Here is a 21,559-nt window from a genome sequence, read left to right on the forward strand (position 1 = left end):
CTCCAGTTTAAATCACTTCTATTTTTTTTCAAGGGAATTAATAATGAACTTTGAGCAGCCTCCTAGTGTGAGGTAATGCTAAAAAGGAAACTTAATAAATTAGTTGTGAAAAGCACTGGTAATACGAATTCTCATCATTAATCATTCCCACTGCGAGACAAATGGTTTATTTCAGACTTTAATAACTTCTAAAGCTTAAGCTCTGGATCCTGCTCAGACCTGTAGCTGAGGGAGTGTGGCTGGAATTTGGGCTGCTGCAGTCCAGCACTCAGGTCCCTTTGTTCACTGCCTGGGGTCTGGAGCTCAAGGCAAGCCATGGACATCTCTGGAGCTGCTCTTGAGTGCCTCCTTCCCTCAGTCAGAGACATTATTTCTTAATATTCAAAATCTTCTGTGGCATCTGTCACTGGCACTGTCATTGTTTCCCTTTCTAGCCAAAAGCAGCAGGTGGCAGTCAGAGAATGTTCCCCCATTTGAGCTTTTGTCACATTGAGTATGTGTCCACTTCTTATTGTCATCAGTCTCACAGTAAATTTATATTTTGGCAGTCATATTTAGATACGCATTTTCTTCCTCGGTTTAAGGATCATTCAAAGATGTTAAGACCAAATAGGATAACATAACAGTCTAGTCTGATCTTCTGCAAATCCCCAGCAAGGAGTACATCCCAGCAATTCCTATATCTGTTTAATCTCAAATGTTTTAAAACTGCTGTTGGGTTGTATCTTACCTCCTTCTGGTGCCTGAGCCTTTCAGGAACACACAATTCATTTTCTGAAGTGATCCTCAGGAGCTGGAACCAAAAAATACATAGCAAAAGTCACAGGACTTTTGGAGATAGTTGGTAGCATTGCTGGCCTTTCTCTGGCTGCTGTGTTCTTCTGCCCAGCCCCTACCTGAAAGTATTCCTTAATGGCATAGCTAAGGCAAGTCTGCCGCCACACCTGCCCTTGTGGTGCTGGTCTTCCATCTGAATGAGAGGTCATATAGCTGCAGGGTGCCTTGTTTTGGTTTCCCGTTGTAGTGAGGAAACAAAGCCTGCCCCACACCCTGCTTACAGATGTCTGTGTGACCATCAGCTGCACTGGACATGGGGAAGAGCAGAATGATGAGGGAAGCTCTCCTTTCAACAACACTTCATCAAGTCAGCTAATTTGTAATGAGAAATTACACCAAAAAATCTCAGTTTTTATTTGTTTCTGCCAATAGTTACTGTATTCTTGTCTGAGATCACAGAAGAGAGTTGAGGACCCTGTTGTTGGACACTAATACCTGGATAGAGTACATGAGAAGGTGAGGGTAGATGCAGGTGTCAGAGGATGCAGATGGGTGTTACAGGAAGCTTGTTGATCTGATTTGGCTCTAATTTATGTCAGCGAACACCATAGATTTCCCTTAGGCTGAAATACCAGGCTCAACTAGGAAATGTATGTTTTGTCTGTAGTTGAAGAGCTGAAGCTTCTTCCCAGGCTTTTCTGTGTCAAACAAGCAGATGTGACAGTAGGACATGACACCAAGACTCCATTTTTAGACTCAGACTTCTGTGGAGCAACAGTGTGGAGCCCCACATTGACCTGATTATGAGCAGAGTGGAGAAACATGTTCAAAACATTTGTCTTCAAAGAGCTGTCGTGTGATGGGAACCGTAATGTGCTTAAGGTCAACATCTGTCCAGAGTGAAGAAAAAAAAAAAAAACAACATAGGAAAACTTAACTGTTTTCATGCTCAAAAGTTCAAAACAAGCACTGCATAGAAATGGAAAAGCTTATTGAAAATAAGTGAGGCAGCTAAGAACTGGAACACTGCAGCAGCTCTGAGACTTTTAATGGACAGCAAAATGGAGGCAGAGAGCAAATGCCCACCACGTGTTGTGGCAGATATGAGAAGTGGTGCAGGGAAGCCAGCACAACTAAAGAGAACAGCATAGAGGCTATTGAAAACAAAAAAAAAAAAAAAAAAAGCATTTTTCAAAAAGCTTGTGAAAATGAAAAAGGTTATAAACTATAGCAGATTAAGCATGAACAGAACAAAGCAGACACAATCAGATGTGGAAGCACGTGAGAGAGTTTGGGTAGTGATACTTTATTAATTTTCATTGTCACTTGAGGTCACTAGAGGAGTACCTTAGAGGCCTTTGTTGGGACCTGTGCTGCTTAAACATGTTCTTAAGTGATCTAGAAAAAATGATGAATGTGCAATGGCAACTTTTATCTGCCTTTGGATAAATGCAAATATGGTGCACATTGAGTACACACTGGAGCACATTGTTCTGCTGCACATCCTGCAGCAGAACATCAGAGTGGGCTCAGGACTGATAATAACCCCGAGGTGTATGACATTAACATTACAAGAGATGAGTGAAAATGTCAGCTCGGCGCTTTCAACAAAACAAATCAATTCTTGTTTATCAGGAATAGAGAACAAAGCAACCTCATTGTGCAAACGTGTAAATCCACAGCATGCCCATATTGGACATACTGCCAGTCCCCCAGCTCAGGACAGAACACAACGGGGGGAGAACAACAGCACAGTCAGACAAAAGCTGCTGCACCAAGACCAGCCAAACAGGGCAGAGTCTATCAGCCCAGAGAAGGGACTGATGAAGGGAAATTGCAACCATGAAGCATGACAAGCTGATAGGTGGTGCTGTTGTGGGAATGGAATCGGCTGTTCCCTGTCCTCCAAACCGAGGACTGGGGAGTCTCAGGTGAAGCCAGCAGACAAAAGGTGCGGGAAAGCAGGTATTCCTCACCCCACATCTTGTTCAGCTTTGGCTTTTCTGGTGATAGGGTGGCTGACTGCAAAAGCCAGCTCAGAAAGTCTCTTTTGACCTACAAGTTGTTGGAAGTTGGGAAAATTAAGTTACAAGACGCAAGTTTTTGAGGAAGTGTCACTACATGATTGCTCTAGTCTATTTTTCCAAAGTACCCGCTCTCAGTCAGACTCTCAGGGGTAGTTGGACCTTTGGTATGACCAGCCCCAGCTGCCCTGCCTAGCTTCATCCCTGCTGATCCTCCTCCCTCATGGCTCATCTCATTCATGCCCCAAGGGCACTGCTAGTTTTTGGAGCAACTGTTCCCAGCTCTGGTTTGGGTTGATCAATAGTAGCTGCCCACACAGAATCTGTTCCATCTCACCAGCAGCACTCTGCTATCGGCACGCTTGCATCACGGCTTGGTGCCCATGGCCAGCAAGAGCAGGCTGTGGGGAGCAGGGCTGCCTCTGCTGCTGAGTTCCCATTTACAGCATGTAGCCTGCAGCTGCTGTTTCTTTTTTAACCTACTGTATGAATGAGGGCAGAAGATAAAATCTCTTCAGAGAAGCCTCTGATAAAGTTTCCAGTCCTTAAGTGAAAATTAAATTTTATTGAGTATTTCAAAACGCAACCATAGATCATCATCATCTCTTGCCTTCACCTTCCTTATTTTGTAAATAGCACATTTGTTAAATCAGGCAGTCTCCTGGCCGCATCTTTGCCACCTGCCTTCTCCCATCACTCCTTCCCTGCACTGCAGATGACTGTTCAGACAGACCATTGCAGGAGTTTGACAGCTGCAAGGTAGCAGTCCTCGAATCTCCATTCAGACTACACTGGTGCAGTGTGTCAGAGCTGGCCTTAACAGAGACCAGAAACAAAACATAGCTGTCTGAGAAATGCGGATGACTAGCTTCTGATACTTTCCATCATTGTGTTTCTACTTGAGCAGTGGGCAAACACCAGGAAAGAATATGCAGAGTTTGGAGCAGTCAGTTGTTAGGGTGGGACATCGCACTGAGTGGCTGGCAGGGAGGGGTCTATTGCAACTGGGTTATTCTTCTCTGTAAGAGTAATAACCAAGTGATGATGTAATAACCTTTCTCCTTTTCTTGGCCAATTCAAGGTAGCAATTGTATCTTACAAGCACAACGACTTTTGTTGCTATCTAAAGTCTGAGACCTGGTCTCTATATTAAGCAGCTGTCTCATGCTATCCTTTGACTTTTATATGTGGGAGAGCTATTTTGGAGAAAAATGAAAATGAAAAACCTCTTTCTGATAAACTGTCTCACTTTCCAAAATCTCAGTTTATGCAGTTCACAAAGTTAAAGTAAGTGGGAGAGCAAGGATTGATTCTTAGCTCGAGGAAACTCTTTTCTTTCCCTACCAGAGAGCTAAAGAAAGACCCAAGGTCAACCTTGGGGAACGCAAAAGTGCAGGCTGTTGCAGTATGAAGCACATTGAGGTGCTTGTACTAAAGGACTGAAGAGACGTGAATGTTTCTGTTTTGAGTGTCTTCTCCAGTCTTCGATGTAGTGGATGCGCATGTGGCCTTACAATGACTTAATTCCAAAAAAGCCACTGAACCAATTTAAATTTTATTTTTTTTTAATATAATCAGCCATTTTGTTATTTCTGTGATTTTCTCACTGTTGCCTCAGTTAGGGTTTTGTGCTTCTGTTTGATAGTTAACCTTTTGCTGCTGTTTGTAAAACCCTCCCCAGTCCTCTGGAGGTGCAGCCACATGAGACACGAGTCAGTACAACGGGCCTCATGCTCAGGGCAGGGTTAGTACTTCTGCCAGCCTGTGCCCTCCCGTCTGGCTTTGAGCCAGCACCAGCATTTGTCCTGCCTCTATGTGAGCTTCTTAACTCGTTGACCTGGCAGAAATCTAACAAAGTCAGATTAAAATAATTAAATAAATAAATGAAATTAATTAAAAAAAAAAATCAGCTGGATAGTTTGGATAGTTTCCTTCCAGGTCAGTGAGTTAAAGTTGCTTATGGCAGAGTCCTGCTTTTCATGGCAGTCAGCCACGTGGTTAGCTCAGATGAGGAGGGAGCTGCAGCCAGGGACTGCAAGCTCCTGCTGCTTTGGCACTTGCTGGGCAATTCCATGAGCTTGCTGCACTCGGCTGCTTCAGCAGCCTGCACTACAAATCACCGGCCTCAGCCTCCTCCAAAAGCTGCCAGTTTCCTTAGAGGACTTACTCATTCCTGCTAATTTCCAAAATGCTATGAGGGCCACTCCTGTGGCGGTGCTGGTACTGCTGGAGTACAGAGCAGGCCTTTTCCCAGTTGTAGCGGAGCAGCAGCTGAGAACACAGGCAAGCAGCAGACAGCCTGGTGGTTTCACAGAGGCTTGGGAGGCAGAGACCAGGCTACAACCTGGCTTTGCTTGAGCACATGTGCTGCAAGGACAGGCAGTGCTGCTGCCAGCTGCACAGTCCAGGGCCTGCTTTGCACACAAGGACTTTTCATCTCCTTATGCAGGATGTCTTGGTCTGCAGCCCTGTCCTGAGAACAAGGGGGAGCTGGATGGAGTGCTGTCATCCTTGGACTGTAGAAACTCTAGAACCTCGCCTACCATTTTTTGTTGCCCACATCTAGTGCAGGCAGGTCACTGCTGCTTTCTAAGTACTCTGGCTTCTCTGCATGTGCGATGCAATATCTGCATGCAGTTAAAACCCTACCACTTTCTGAGGATGAGGGCAGCCAGAGGTGGTCTGCACCACAGAAATGATTCCAGCATGTCTTTCTGCCTTTTAAAGCCAATCAGGCAGAAGGCTTTGGGCTACCTCAGGTGATACGACTCTGGCAGCTTGCTTTTGTTGCCACACTTCTGAGAGAAGGGGAGAGACTTTGGGGCTTCCCAAAAAGAAATACTTCTGGGGAAAGGAAGGGCGAGATGAATTTCCGATGTGCTGTGAACCAGGTACTCTCATCTGTCCTATATTTGGTCTAATCACATCCAGGTTATTGGAATTTACTGTTAAAAAAAATCAGAAGCTTTGTGTAAACTTTGTGTAATACAAAATATTTTAGGGTTTGTAGTGTCCTGTTTTAAGGCTGAACCATGAGGTTATTCCCTAAACAGATTATTTTTTTTAATATCAAGAAAATAATGTGTGTTTTTTTCAGTGTCTGTAAGTTAGGGCATTGCTCTCCTTTGATTTCTATAGATTAGAGAATGGACTTGTAGGTGATGTTGGGTAACCAGCCTTACTGCTATCTCCACATCTTTTCCAAAGTCTGCGGTTATATCAGATCAGTGTTTGTCTAGATGTGTTTACAACTATTCTAGTTAAACTCAGACAACGTTACGGGCACTTCTTTGTTCACTATCCTGAGTCTGTGGCTTCTGTTTCTGCCCTGGACACGTATCAGAGCAGAGTCTTTATGGTCCTCTTTCTCTCCCGTGTAAGGCACTGTGTGAGCTCTCACTCCCTTGGGTGGCAGCACCCCAGGCAGCCAGCAGTTGGGTCTGCAGAGCTTGGGTCTCCTTGTTCTGTGGTGCCTTGCAGTTTCCAAAATGTTCTGGTGTGTGGTCTCCAGGGTCTGGGGCTGCTACCAGCCTCTCTGGCATTGCTGTGCCCCCTCAGCCTGCCCCTTGGCATGATGATCCCAGGGCTGTGGGCTGCAGGCACGTTGAACAGAGACTTGTGGGCTGAAGGGATGCCAGCAGTGGACAGGATGGCAATGAGAGAATGTGGATGAAGCATTTATTGCTGGCCCTTAGCTGGAGTTACCCATAGCACATCCAGCACACGTAATGTTGAGGCTCCTTCTTCTCTCTCTGCAGGAACATGACATTGAGACAGCTTTCGGAGTGGTTCATGTCACCATGCGGGGCACACCCAAGGGGAACAGACCTGTCATCCTCACATACCATGACATTGGCCTCAACCGTAAGCCCTTGTATTCCAAGGACCCTGAAAAAGTGCTTGTTTATGTTATCAGCAATTGAGTATAGAGAGCAGTGGGACTGGCCTTGAGCTGAGATGGGATAGGTCATTTCAGGATAAAAAGATAAAGGTCTGCTTAAGAGAGAGCATGGAGCATGCCCCTGTCCTCCAACAGTCCCGAAAAGATGGGGCCAGGGTTGAATTGAATCCACCTACCACGCTACAGGGCTCCAGGTGACTTGTTGCACCGTTTAGTAGAGCTGTTCTCCTTGAATTGCCACCAGGCATCAGTTTTCCTGAATGCTGGGCAGGTGAGCAAGTCCCTTGTTCAAAGCTGCAGAGGTACACTAATGTTTGTAGTGGGGTCAGCTGCTCTTACCATATCTTCCCACCCCACACGTGCTGTTATGTTCACATAGGTGCTTCTCAGTATGTGCCATGAATACCTGAGCAGGGCCCTGTTTTCCTGGGCATGCGTGCTGGGGTGATGTTTGCCTGCTTGCCTGCCCTCCAGCCATGGCAGTTAATTTGCTGGACCTCATTGCTGCGTTGCAGTCAGTGGGGCACGGCAGCACGGTCACCCAGCATCCCCTGTCCCACAGACTCAGCACGGGGTTGGGCTCACAAAGGTGTATGCCATGATGTGTGGAGGACGGATCATAGTAAAACGTCAGGTAATGTCTCATTTCTTTTTGTCTCTCACAGACAAATCCTGTTTCAATGCATTCTTTAACTTCGAAGATATGCAGGAGATCACTCAGCATTTTGCTGTGTGCCACGTGGATGCGCCAGGCCAACAGGAAGGAGCCCCCCCATTTCCGTCTGGGTAAGAGCTCTGCAGAGATATTTGCAGTTCCAGATGTTGTTGCAGTCTGGTCTGAGGTAGCTATCCAGTTTAACCTGACTGGGACTGCGAGGCGGAGTGTGGTGGAATATCAGGAGCAGAGGAAGATGAGGAGGCTTCCTGAGGAATGTGCAGGGAACTCTCATGTCACTGAGGCCCTTGCTAGTGGTACCAGCTCTCTGACTTGAGTGTGAGCCCAGCACATCACAGTCTAGCTGGTGTTCCTTGCTTTGTCTGTCTTCTACAGAAGCCTGACTGCCCCAAACATAGCTCTGTGTTAGTCTTGCTCAGAGGGATGGGATCCATGCTGTTGGCTGGACTTACAGTATCGTTGCAGAATAATCATTGCAGAGGGCCAACCATATCCTGGGGTGCATCAAGCACAGCATTGCCAGTTGGTCAAGGGAGGTGATTGTCCCACTCTACTCTGCACTGGTGCGGCCTCACCTCAAGCACTGTGTGCAGTGCTGGGCACCACAGTACAAAAACAACATGAAACTGTTGGGGAGTGTCCAGAGAAGAGCAACTAAGATGGTGAAGAGCCTAGAGGGGATGACGTATGAGGTAGCGGCTGAGGGCACTGGGCCTGTTCAGCCTGGAAGAGAGGAGGCTGAGGGGAGACCTCATCATGGTCTGCAGATTCCTCATGAGGGGGAGTGGAGGGGTGGGCATCGATCTCTTCTCTTCAGTGACCAGTGATAGGACCTGAGGGAATGGAGTCAAGCTGCAACAGGGGAGGTTCAGGCTGGGTATCAGAAAAAGGTTCTTCACCGAGAGGGTGGTCGCACACTGGAACAGACTCCCCAGGGATGTAGTCATGGCACCAAGCCTGTTGGGAGTTTAAGAAGTGTTTGGACTATGCTTTTGGTCATATGGTCTGAATTTTTGGGTAAACCTGTGTGGTGCCAGGAGTTGGACTTGATGCTCCTTTTGGGTCCCCTTCCAACTCGGGATATTCTATGATTCTATGATAATCATCTATGTACGTTCCTGTCAGATGCTCCTTGTCTCTCCTACATTGGATAGAGCTTGGGAACAACCTCAGACAAGCTGTGTTGGTTTTCAGGTACCAGTATCCCAGTATGGATGAACTGGCTGAAATGCTGCCTGCTGTTCTGACACACCTGAAGTAAGTCTCTGAAAGAAAGTCAGGGTGAGTCAGCTGGATTCAGCCATTCCAGCACCTCTCTCTATCTCCGCTTGCAGTAATCTGATACATTCACTGAATTGTCCCAAGAGTCCCGAGTGTCTCCTAACCTGTGTAACCCTGTCTGGTTCTTAAGCTGGGAACGCTGTCTGCCGCATGAGACAATTTATGACTGCTGCATCATTGTTGTATCATTTTGAAAATTAACCATAAGTGAACAGCTGGATGCAGAGAGGGGAAAGGCTTTGCCTTTAGGGATGCTTCGGCTTAAGTTAGCCTTGCTGATTGTGAAATGCCTATATTTCAGCCTGAAGAGCTTCATTGGGATTGGACTGGGAGCCGGTGCATATGTCCTCAGCAGGTGTGCAGTAAGTATCTCTTCATTCCTTGTGACTTACATGAGCTGTGGTCTTCTACTAATCAAACAAACCATTTGTGGGGCATGGGCAAAGCAGCGGTAATTCCAATAGGCATGCAAGGAGCCATGTGAGAGCTACTTCTTGACCAGATGGTTAAACTGGAGCGGCCAAACCTACACCACAGCTATGCCAGGCATGGAAAGATTGTAATGTGATGTCTTTGGGTCAGCAGAACCCATCCTGTCTGCTAGAAATGCACAGCCTTGGAATGATTGGATGTTTGTAATTGAAACACTGAAGGCACCAGTGTCTTCACAAAGCTCTGTCTGCATTACTGTATGCTGCTTCCAGAGTTTGTGACACCAAACAATTGATCCAGTGATGTGCTGTGGGGATGTATTACGGACTAGAGCAGATGAGGAATGCACTTTTTCAGTGGCAGGGGATTTTGCACTCCACCTTTAAAGAAGGGAGCACTAGCTTTGTGTTGTTACTTACTTCTACGTTTCTCCCTGGTGGAATTTTTATAAGTATGTGAAATCAGTAGACGTGGGCCAGGAATTCACCTGAGTCATTCAGGGATAGCTTTAAAAACAGATGCTGAACTCTTAACATTCTCAGTAAAGTTTTCTTGAAGTTGTTGAGTGCAGAGAGTTGCTGACATGTTAGGCTACTTACTGCTGCTTAAAGCCACATGCAGCTCCCCTTCCTACAAAAAGTTCTGTTTCCTCTTCCCAGCAGTCAGGATTGTGTCAGGGGAGGGAGGGCCTACATCAGTTTTAATCACCGGTGTTCAATCTGTTGCTTACTTTTTGTATCTTGTGTAATTATGAGCCTTGATAAAGAAATCACTCAAATAAACCTCTGGCCTGAGCTCAGTGAAGTGTCAGAAAGCCCTTGCCTGCTACCTGGATTGCAGACAGCTTCCTGCTGAGGACAGAGTCATTTCCTTCTGCTTAACTGATGCTAATCTGTGCAGTGAAGCAGAGAGTACAGGCTTCAGTAAAATTTCAGCCTTTCAGTGAGCCTAAAGCTTGAAGCTATCCACTTCTGTTAGATTGCTTCTTTTGTGTTCACAAGCAATTCTCAGAGTATTTTGTTACCCTGCTCTGCACACATGCCCCAAGGTAAACTGCATGGTGCTGGGATGCCAGGCTAGAGTGCGGACAGGGCTGCTGGCAGCTTGAGCAGGACAAAGGGGTGCCTTCCACTGCACCAGGAGCTTCATAGACCCTTATTCAGGCTGCAGATGCTTTGGGGACCTCAGCACAGACTCCGGTGCCACCTGCCACAACATGCTGTTTTGCCACATCTCTGCTGAAGATGCCACATTGGAGCAGGGAGGGTCACTGCTCACAGCCCCGTCACACACGGGAGCCAGAGCAGGACCTGCAACCCCACGGCTGCACCAGGCACGTGGGCACTAGAAAACACTGCTGAGGCCTGCTCAGGCTGCAGGTGCTGTATGAGCAGCTGATCCATCAGTGCCAACAAACGAATCCTTCTGGTACAAAAGGCCTGCTTTGGGCTAGGCTCTGAAAAGGTCACTGTCTGCCCCATTTAATCTTCATTTTGTCTTGCCTTGCTTTTACAAGTAGCTTTCCAGCTGCTACACCTACCAGTGTGTGCTTTTGTGGCTTAAACGATCCTTCTGAGTGTGCTTGTGCTCTCTCTCCGCAGCTCAGCCACCCAGACCTGGTGGAGGGACTTGTGCTTATTAATGTTGATCCATGTGCAAAGGGTTGGATCGACTGGGCAGCATCCAAGGTGAGATTTTCCTTTCTTTATATAAATTCTCTCCACAGTGCTTGATAAACAGTGTGTGGAATAAGAAAGAAAAGGACAGAGTACAGGAATTTGTCATTTTATGTCCAAAACTGCACAATCTCATTTCTGTCACTACTGTGTCCTCAGTCTGGGTGTGGCACGACCTCCAATTTAGGAACAGGAATGGGTGTGATCATGTATGAATGAGAAATCCCGATAAACTGCATGGAGATGAATGGCTGCTAAGCACGCACTTACCTCTCCTCTGATTTAGTACTTGTGCTTGCAGGCTTCATTTGGCTGATGCTGAATGAATCTTTTAATGATTCTGATATTCTGGCCACTTACTGTTATCGAGGCTTCACAGTTCTGGAGAGCTGTCTGTTCTACGTGCTTTTTTGAAGCCTTGCACACCCATCCTATACGTCAGGCGTTTTGTTGCTTATATTCCTTGAAATTTTTTTGTTGTTGTTATTTTCTTTATTCTGAGGAGCTGCTTTGAAATTTGTAATGAAACAGCATTTTCCAATTCCTCTCTCTCCTTCTCATTCATTGTCACTCTTCAGTTTTCAGGCTGGACAACCAACATAGTGGATATTGTCTTGGCACATCATTTTGGCCATGTAAGTAACCAGTAGGTGTTAATGTTGCCCCTGCAACCATACATGGAGCTCTAACTTCTGTATGTAGCTGCTCTGAAATAGCCCTGCTCCATCAAGGGTTGCCATAGACTGTACAGTCTTCTCTATGTGGCAAGCTTGCACCAGGACTTTGCATGCTAGGGGGAGCAAACACATCCTCATGCATGCACTGACTGTCTCCAGACTCCAGACATGGTAAGAGAGTAGTATCCCACACCATTAGTGCTGCAGAACTCCGTCCTTTTTGCTGCCCAAACAAATGTCTGCAGAAACATGTGGCAGACAGTTCTCTTGTAACCAGCAAAGAGGCATTTGATCTGTGGGTGGAGGACAGATCATCTGTAAGTTGATAGGGGGTTATTGTACATGTCTAGATGTTAAATTGCTGCATTCTCCTCTTCCCCTTTAGCTTCAGCAGAGGCAAAATAGCTCCTCCTGAAACTTTTGGCTACAACAGTGCCTTCTGTTTGGGATTTGCTGACTCCCAATCAGCAAGCTTACCAGGAAACTGAAAGAGGTTGTGCCTCATGCACACAGCATATGACTCGCAGCAAATCAATACCTGACCTGAAGCCCCCTTGTAACATCACATAATTACTGAAAGGAGTCATCTAGCTTCCTCCTTCTTAGAGCACACATGCTCTTCACACCCCTTCATTACGTATAGTGCTTCCTTGCATTCCTTTCTCTCTCTCTCTCCCCTCTTGGAATGCAATTTCTTCATAGAACTGTGTGTTGGGATGAGATTTTCCTTTGGTCCCAGTCTTGGCACTTACATATAAAGCTTTGCTTCTTTAACATGAAACATAAGTGGAAAACATTCCTAAAACAGAGTGATTTGTACCCATATAAGCAGTGCTGAGGCTCAAGAGCCAACTTATAGCATCTCAAGATACCTTTATACTCCAGCAGCAGCATGTGCACTACCATTCTTAAAATTATGATCACGTTACCAAAATACTGCACCTTCACAGTCATTTCATGGGAACACTTAATATAGCATAGGTATTAATGCAGTCTGGAGTCACTGTCCCTGTAGGTTATTGTTCAGCAGTGAGCGATGAGTGTGGAGGCAGTTCAGTGCTTCAGTATTTTTAAGAATGTAATTTCTTAGACATTATTACATGTGAAGAAAATTTGTCTTCCAATTCTTTTATTTTTGTACAGGAGGAACTGCAGGCAAATCTAGATTTGATCCAAACATACAGGCTTCATATTGCACAGGATATTAACCAAGATAACCTTCAGCTGTTCCTCACGTCATACAACAGGTACAGGATGCTTTTGTGCCTTCTAGATTCAGAATTGTTCCCATACCCATCCTGCTCAGTAGATTTGCTACCATATATATAATCTCTGAAGATCTACATCAAGCTTGCCATGGATCCCATTTTCTGGCAATGACTACTGGGGCTCATGTCCGTGGCATGACACGGGAGGTGGTTACCTGTTGTCTGGTTGCTGGAGCCAGCACACGTGGTTGGATTTTGAATGTTCCAACTATAACCAGTTTCCTCTGATGATCTGATAGAGAATTGTTCTGCTTTGTCTTCCAGTCGCAGAGACCTGGAAATTGAGAGACCAGTTCTTGGCATCAATGAAAATACAGCAAAAACACTCAAGTAAGTTGCTGTTAATCAACCTGTGTTAGTTAGTTAATATGCAGTCCCTTCAGCAGAAAAGCTGTCACTGCTTCTTAGGAAGAACTAGACCAAGTGCTGGGAAGACTGTTCAGACAGTCCCAGGCTTCGTGCAGTGCTGTCAGCCAGAGTGGAGCAGAGGCTTCTGGAAGCCCTTTCAGTAAGAACATGTTGACATTCCCCAGAAGATAGGGTCAGAGGAGTAAGAATTTCCACCCAGAAGCCACTGTACTTTCTGAGCTGTTAGTTTTATTGTTTTTCATGAAAAAATAGTTAGGATTTTGTTTGTTGCTGCTGCCTATCTTCCCCTACTCTGCCCAGAAAAGTTGTCTGCACAATTCTCATAGAGGGATGGGGAGGGTATGACAGCTCCCACCTTGGCAGTGACTCATTAGTCAGAGGGCTAATAGTCTGTGCAGAGTACAGCTGAGAAGGGACAGACATTGGAGAGCAGTGCAGAGCAAGTATAAGTAAATTTTCAAGTTCTAAGCAAGAAAGCAAAAGGGGCAAATCATCACCACACGAAGACTGTGAATTGCAGTGCTGAGGCAGAATACCTGGGCTGGCCTAGATGCTGCTGCACAGGCTCTGCTGTTGTCTCCTTGGAAACTGTGTGGACTTCTGCTGCTGCCAGTCCCAGGAGATGCTTTAGCATCTACAGACAAACCCTCTAGATCTTGGCTAACCTAAAGTGGTAGATTTCCTTGCTTGGTCTCCAGGCAAAGCCGATCATGCTGCTCTCTGTCGTGCAGACAGATAGACTCATAGGGATCTGCAGACCCTTAAATAATTCCTATGGAAGTTTGGGTCTCTTTGCTTTTAGGCTTGCTCATAGGCCCTCAGTCTCACAAACCTTAGTGGTACTTCACTGACTGAGCTCTGTCATTCATGGCCTCTAGCATAACTTTTGCCATCTAGTCACCAGACCAAAGTGGGGTGTCTAGCCCAAACCTTTCTTACCTTTATCTGTAAATGAATAATATAAATTCACAGCCACTTGAACAGTGGCCTTCTGGGTATGTTTTATGCATTGAATCTTAACTGTTCTAGAATTACAGTACATATAAAAATGGATATGAAATTACAGATTTCTTGACAGAGGTTTTAATATCATGTTTTTCAATATATTCCCAGAATCTTTTGTGTATCTTTCTAAAATACAGACCAAAATACAGTGCTGGCCAGTAGCCACCCTCAGAGGCATTAAGCTCTGTTGGATGTAGTTATTCTGAAATTCCTGACTTTCGTTCCAGAGAGCATGCTCCCTTCTGTTGCCTGGGATGGTGTTTCTTTCAGCCCTACACCCATCTTTTAACACATCTGTAACAGTAGTGATAGTTGGTGTACATGGAGGGGATGGTACGGGTGCATATGCAAGCCACAGAGGAGGTTTTGATGCAAACAAAATGTCATGGTGTGGGAGCACAGAGGGATTTTGCTTAGCATTGTTAACGTTTCATAAGGCTGTTGGTGCACAGACCTCGACCTTCTCAGAAATTCCTTAGAAGCAATGGGAAGTAACATTTCTCTTGGGTTTTTTACCAGGTGCCCTGCCTTGCTAGTGGTTGGTGACAACTCACCTGCTGTGGAAGCAGTGGTACGTATACACAAACATATTCCTTGCATGACATGAGCCCCAGAGAACATTTAGAAAACCTGCCTTACCCAGCAGTGTTTTCACCTTGTCACAACTAGCCACAAAAAGTATCTCTTTGTCCAAAGCTCTCTTACAGTCCCCAGATATTGAGAACTGTCAGCCACTGGTGGGAGATGCAAGGCTTGGGCCGCCTAGTGGCCCTGCAGGGTAGCTCTAAGTTGAAGGTGGCAGGATCTGACTAGGAGTCTGTGCTCATGCGCCTTGGTTAGCAAGCAATATAGAGGACCTCTTTCAAGAATTTGGGTCTTTCCCTGAGGTCTGTCAGGCTACCCCCTGGAGTTTAGTTTTCAATTTATGAATTACTGTTCTCTTCCTGTTGTACTGAGGGTAACAGAGGTTTAAAAATAAGCAGTGTGACTCCAGCTCTGTTGTGGAGATTAGCACAGAGTTCTGCAAGAGCACTGCATCGCAGGGAAAGTAACACTTGGTAGCATCTCCTTCCTGTTGTTGTCATTGCAGGCACTAATAACCACTTCCCTCCCAGCACAGTTACACATGTGGCATGGTGCAATGCAGAGTGGTTGTGATGCCTTTCAGAAGGTGACTGTGGGAAGGCCGGGGGGTTGTGAACAAAACAAGTTTCCTTAAGAAACCTGGAATAGTGTATCAGTCTCCTAAAGCAGTAGCTTGGACCTAGGAGCTGTGCATGGAGAACTGCAGGGCTTTTTCTGGTCCTGTTGGCTTTTCACCACTCTGTTCAGTCTGGAACATATGGAAGTCTGAGACTTTCTCTGAGTTTTTACAGTACTGGGATAATATTCCTAAGGGTTCTCATTGCCTCCCAGCCACAGTTGGGCAAGGATCTATAGTCTTCTGGATCTCAGCTTGCCTATCTAGTTGCTCAGGTTCCCAGCTCATGAAAATCTCCTCTTCTGGGGCTGCTTTTCCTGTAGGTCCCCACCTATTCTCTGGTTGCAGCAGGACTACAGAGAAGTGGCCATTTCCTCCTTGCCTGACTGGGGGATTGTGATTTCTCTCCGTGCTGCATAGCACAGAAATCTGCTTCCCTCACAGTCTTTCTGTCAGAGCTCAGGGGATGCTCCAGGGTTTCATGGTGGATCAGGTTTTGGGGATGCTTTCCCATAAATTCATATCCCCATCTCTCAGGCAGTGATGTTCTGTCCCTTGGATGGGAACACCTGCCTTTCCTCATGGCATCTTCCATTCATTGTTCTCTTCCTACGTGCTGTCTGTTTTCTTGCTCAGTCCTTCCTGGCTCTGGAGAAGCTCTTATTGCTTAAGAAAGCCATTGCCTTCAGTGGAGCAGATGCCCCACATTTTTCATCTGACTGTTCAAGATTTCTGTGTGATATCACGTACCTCTTACCTCCTTTTATTTTAGGTTGAATGCAATTCACGTCTTGACCCAACCAAAACTACCCTTCTGAAGGTGAGTACCATGCCAGAATCTTTCCAGCCTGCACAAAGACATATTTGTTTTGCTGAGACCAGCTCCACTTAGGTGTTTGCCTTCTATACATTTAGCTTCAAGATGTTTCTGGACAGTTGCTCAGGGCTGTGTTCTCTCCTGTGTGGAGAAAGACTAAGAGGAAAAGAGCTTGTTGTCAGGGGGTCCCTGATTCCCTGATTTATGTCCAGTTCTCTGATATCTTCACCCAGCAAGTGGCAGGGAAGATCTAATGAGAATTAGCAGAGGTGCCCTGCCTTCACCCTGCTTACTGTCAGCAACATCACTTTTTATAGCTTTCTACAAGTCCATCCCATCCTCACCTATGGCTCCTCAGCATGTCAGAAAGATACTGTTTATAAGTGTAGACCACCAGGTGTGGGGAGAGTGGCAGGGGGAGCTGGGCAGATGCAGGTTTGCTTCTGGGCTTCTAGAATATGGCCTGAGATTGCTTGGTAGTGCAACCTTCAGGATGCTGGGTTTCTTCAGCCACAAGCTCTCAGAAGACATATCACCAGGCCTTGCTTTGGTTTTGGAAACAAAATGATAGAAGCGTGCCTTGTGTCACAGAGCAGCTTGTGCCCTCAGCCTGGTGGGGTGGGCAATGCTGTGCCAGTCCTGGGGTTGGCCTGGGGTGGGAAGGACAACCCAACCTCCCTTTTGTTTCCTGTTGCAGATGGCTGACTGCGGAGGACTTCCCCAGGTGGTTCAGGTGAGAACTGTGTCACAGCTCTTCCATGGGATTTAGTTTGTACAAAGCCCCTTGCCCTGCTCACACTAATGCTGCACTTTCTGTTTCCACAGCCTGGCAAGCTGACCGAAGCCTTCAAGTACTTTGTGCAGGGAATGGGCTACAGTAAGTGGCAAACACAGTTTTCTGTTTTGGAGTGGGTTTGTTCTGAGGGGAACTCAGCCTTTCTGGTCCATCTGAGCCCATTGGCATCTGTGTCCCCACCCATGAGTTAGTGTGGTTGCCAGGACATCCATCCATGCTGGAAAATCAACTAGGGTGCTAACACGTTAGTAAACCAATGTTGTTCCCTGATGTGTGTTTAATCTGCACTACAGCTAGTGCGGTGACCCCTTTTTGGTTGCTGTTGTTGATAAAATGTTGTAAATTCATGTTTGTCCCAGTTAAGGAAAGTGTGCTCCCAAGGTCAGTAAATCTTCTGAAATCTTCTGTGCTACTTTCTGCAAAGGGGAAGGAGTTAGTAAGCAGTACAGCCTCGTGGTTGTGGTGGGTACGAGAGCTCTGCCCTGTGGCTTCCTCCTTGTGCTTCGTGGCAGAAGAAAATTGTGTCCTGAGTGTGTCAGGCTGAGACTTCCCTTGCCCTTGGTGTTCTAGGGACTGAGGACTTCAGGAGAAGAGATTCTTGGTGCACCAGGTCAACCCTGTCTCCATTGCAGACACCTTGGCACAGCTCTGCCTTGCTTGCCAGGGTCTAGGGCTAGGAGGTCCCTTCTGTGGATGGTGAACCTTCAAAAGCTGGAACTATAGGAGGGGGTTGTTCCCATGGCTGAGGAACCACTAAGCACGGCCACTTTAGCAGCTGTGACATTTCCAATGGTCTCCATGTTACCAGAGCTTCTTTACCAACTCATGGATGTCAGTACTCAGAGGAAGCTGTCCTTTTCCCTAGAGCTCTGTGTGTCTGACATGAACATAGTGGGATGATCGTGTTCTCCAAGGCTAGCCAGAAGACCCTGACGCTTCAGAGGAGGTTGCTATGTGAGAAAGGCCCCTTTAATCTCACAATCTAAGAGCATTTCCATGTTCAAGTCTCTTGCATGCCTGGTGCTGGAAAAATCAGCAAGTACTGTCATCAGAGCAAGGACTTCAGCAGGGCTTTGGTGGTCAAATCTCTTGCCAACAGGATGTGTAGCACAGGGGAAAGATGAGGGGTAAACTTCTATTTATAGAATTAGTAGCTAGTAACAGAACCATTCTACCAACTTTGGTTGGCAAGACTGTTGGGAGTGCTGAGCTTGGTCCAGCAGAGCCTTATCTCGGAGGAGAACAGCAGAGAAACAAAGCAGCTTATCACTTCTAGAAGTGCAGAAGCCAGTTCCCCAATAGCTATTCTTGTTCCTTCTGCACATTGAAACAGCTGGACCTGCCCATGCTGAAACTGCAAGTGGAAAGTAATGCCTTGTAGCTGGAATCTGATGCTGTCAACTCGAGGAAAGACAAGAATTCCTGTTCAGTATCCAGAGTTGCAGAGCATACCTCAGTTTCCTCACTTAAGGAAAATGACATCTCTGTTGAGCAGTTACGGTGCATACAGCAGGGAGGTTGAGGAAGTTATGCTGCAGTTTCCAGCTAACATCATAGGAGAGACTTGCCCCTGGTAGGTTTTTGAGTTGGCATCTCCCCAAGATGCTCATTATCAGCTGTTTTCACAAATACTGGGAGCTTACAGCACAGTGTGTGAGATGGGAGTGGAAGGGAAAGTAGCTTGGGATCCCAGGAGCAGTGCAGCTACTCACACTCTGCAACTAATTGGCTCTTACCTGTATTCATCCCTTTCCTTGTCTCATGTTGTTTCCAGTCCCTTATGTGCAGCTCAGCCACCTAAGCACTGAGTCAGGTACCTTCAACTGTGCATCTGCCTCGGCCCAAGTCTGTGTACTGAGTTGAATGATTCCTCGGGTGCATTGCTCTGTTTCGGCATGTCCTGCTGCTGTGGGCTAGGCTGATCCATTGTACAATGTGTATGCTATGGTTTTTCACCTTTCATTTGTATTTTGTTGATTGTTGCATGATTTCAGCTCTGTGGTTTTCTAGAGTGATGAGACTGACTTTCAAAAGGTCACTTGTACAACAGCTGCCTTGGTTTGCACAGACACTGACCATGACTGCACTTGCAAATGATCAGTTACACTTCTGGCATTTGCTCACCTTGGACCTTTTGAAATTGGGCCTTAAACATCTTGCTTTAGACATGCAAAGACTTAATTTTGGCAGTGAAGAGTGAGTTTTCTTTCTGAGGGGATAGCTCACTCTGTGCTTACTCAGCAACACATATTTGAGTGCTGTGATACTTGCTCTGAGCCTAAGAACTTCCTCCTTTTCTAACCGTACTCTTGTTCTCTCTTGCAGTGCCAGCAGCTAGTATGACCAGGCTGATCCGCTCACGTACTCACTCCTCTTCTAGTGTGGGCTCTGGGGAGAGCATCCGCAGCCGGTCTCATACTAGCAACCACGGTGAAGGCAGTGCTGGAACCCCAGAAGGAATTGATCTCCAGGATGCACCTCAAACCATGGAAGTATCCTGTTAAGCAGGAGCCCTTCTTGATTCAGACAACTCCACTCGCCCCCACTGAACCCACTCAGAATCTAGCATTTCATCCAACATGGCATTAACTGTTCTCTCTAACTTGTGCATGCCCATCTGAGCTGCTACCTCCTTGGTAGTCTGTAGTTGGCATTACTTTGGTCCTTTCTGTATGCCCTGGGCATCAGAGCCTCTTTAAAACATTAACATTCCGCAGTCTTAGTAAGTCAGGTTACTGTACATGCTGATACCATCTCCTGTGTGTGCTGTATATCAATCCAGATGACAGCCATTGTCTTCCCTGTTCATTTAAATATATTTTTTGTGGCTTTGTGAGGTTTAGAATTGCTTTCTAGTTGTGCTTCTGCTAAAGGACCCTTGCGGTGCAGTTGGAATGGCATCTGTGGGACATGGGAAAGCAAGACCATGATGATGTGAAGCTCCAGGCACTGGAGGCGGGTGGTACTCTTGGCAGAGTTGTGCCTGGAGCACAGAACCCACCGGGAGGTCTTTGTGTTCCCAGGACTCTTGGCATGCCAAGGAGCTGTGGGGAAGATGAACAAATGGTCAGAAATACTGTCTTGGTCTCATCTCTGTATGTGTGTTAAGGAGCGGAGTGATTTCTTACTTGAGCCTCCTGAAAGGGCAAAGCAGTTAACAAGTCAATGTACACTAACCGAGGTGCACTATTCAACAGAGTACAAGGGATTAAACTACAGCAGCTGCGGCTGCCAGACTGCCTCTGCTGACCCACCTGCCTCTCCTGCGGAGGGGCCAAATGCAGTTAGCACGTAGTCACTATTCTACCCTGGCACAGGTGAATCTTTAACATCAAACAGGCTGTGAAATGGGCACCAGTGCCCCTCGCCATTTGGAGATCCCAAAATCTCCTGCACTGCCAGCTCTGCTTCCTGCTGCTGTCATCCCCAGGCAGCGTGTCTGCATCTTAAGTGAGGATCTTAAGTGAGGCTCAAGAAACACCAGTGAATGACTGCTGTCGGCCGCGCATTTGTGTGACTCAGGCCAGCAGTTGAGCAGTGAATGACTGTGTGCAGGTACTGTTTATTCTCTTTGTGGAATTCACAATTTTTCTGCCTTTTTGCATCTGGCTGGGTCACAGAGGGCAGGAGGCAAATGCCTGCTGCGTGCCAGGGTCTAGCTGTTAATGGGAGAAAAGGGATGAGTGGCCAGGCTACTACAGGTCTTGAGAGACGAGCAACACGTCCTTTCTTAACAGCTGAGCAGTCCTGACTCAATGGGAGCCAGCTCCTCCGAGGGTCACACTCATGTTCTGCTCCATTTCAGGTAGGGAATGGGACTGGGAGGCTCTGCCTGAGGGGGACTTTGTACCAGTTATTAAATAAAGCTATAACTGAGTTTCATTGTTACCCTGTGTGCTTGTGTTGTTTCTCTTGGCCTGACCCAGCACTGCAGCCGGTTTTGTCAGTTGCAGTGTTTCCTCCTGTGAGAGGCCCCACAGAAGGGGCAGCGTTGGCCCCCTCTTCCAAGAGGTTTCCTAGGGGCTGTGCAGGAGCCGGGTGGCACAGCATCCCCTGCAAGAGGCTGTCTGGAGGCATCAGATAGCTGGCCTCTGCCAAAATGCAGAAAGAAGCTTCCAGCTTTGACAGAGTGAGACTAAACAAAAGGCTTGCTACAAAGCGGACACTGCCAAGAATTGCCTCTGAACAAAGGCAGCAAGTCCTACGAGCTGTCTTCCCTGGTGAACAGCACAATGCACCTGTGTGATTTACTGGTATAACACAAAGTTAACCTGTAATACCCATGACAAGGAAGGAAAGTGTAAGCACTGTAAGATCTGTTTACTCTTCAGCCTGCAAACATGTCCAGCCAGGTGCAGATGGAGCAATGCTGAGCAACTGATAGTTTAACGTAACTGTTTATCTTCTGCTTTTCAGATCCAGATTTTGCTCTTAAGTCTCAGAAGTCTGTCATCACGCACTCACAGAAAGCTATCTGGGCTTCAAGAGTGCTTACATGCTGGTCACAGCTTAGTCCTGGTCCTGCTGTCATGTCCACAGGGTGGGCTCATGCAGCTTCGTGCTTTGGACTTTCTGCAGGCCTTTGGGGAACTGGCACTGCAGGAAGTGAGACAAAGTGTTTTCCAGAATTGCAAACTGATTGAAAGGTTTGCAACCAAT

General features: G+C 46.6%; 1 protein-coding gene across 7 annotated transcripts in view; it reads left to right on the top strand.

The window, feature by feature from the left end:
- The window catches only part of NDRG3 (NDRG family member 3), a 54,337-nt gene extending 33,549 nt beyond the window's left edge, over positions 1-20,788 (top strand). For 6 of the 7 annotated variants that reach the window (XM_084538455.1, XM_084538459.1, XM_084538457.1 and 3 more), the window contains 13 exons: positions 6,560-6,665; positions 7,368-7,488; positions 8,573-8,635; positions 8,961-9,021; positions 10,693-10,779; positions 11,346-11,402; positions 12,588-12,691; positions 12,977-13,042; positions 14,606-14,657; positions 16,060-16,107; positions 16,802-16,837; positions 16,930-16,981; positions 19,226-20,788. In XM_084538455.1, coding sequence (XP_084394581.1) covers positions 6,560-6,665; positions 7,368-7,488; positions 8,573-8,635; positions 8,961-9,021; positions 10,693-10,779; positions 11,346-11,402; positions 12,588-12,691; positions 12,977-13,042; positions 14,606-14,657; positions 16,060-16,107; positions 16,802-16,837; positions 16,930-16,981; positions 19,226-19,404 — 1,032 coding nt within the window. In that variant the 3' untranslated portion in view covers positions 19,405-20,788. Of the gene's footprint in view, positions 1-6,559; positions 6,666-7,367; positions 7,489-8,572; positions 8,636-8,960; positions 9,022-10,692; positions 10,780-11,345; positions 11,403-12,587; positions 12,692-12,976; positions 13,043-14,605; positions 14,658-16,059; positions 16,108-16,801; positions 16,838-16,929; positions 16,982-18,674; positions 18,714-19,225 lie in introns of all 7 variants that reach the window. The other variant, XM_084538454.1, reaches the window with a different exon arrangement.
- The last annotated feature ends 771 nt before the right edge of the window (positions 20,789-21,559 follow it).

Source organism: Aythya ferina (assembly GCF_964211825.1).
Source record: "Aythya ferina genome assembly, chromosome: 16".
Taxonomy (NCBI): domain Eukaryota; kingdom Metazoa; phylum Chordata; class Aves; order Anseriformes; family Anatidae; genus Aythya; species Aythya ferina.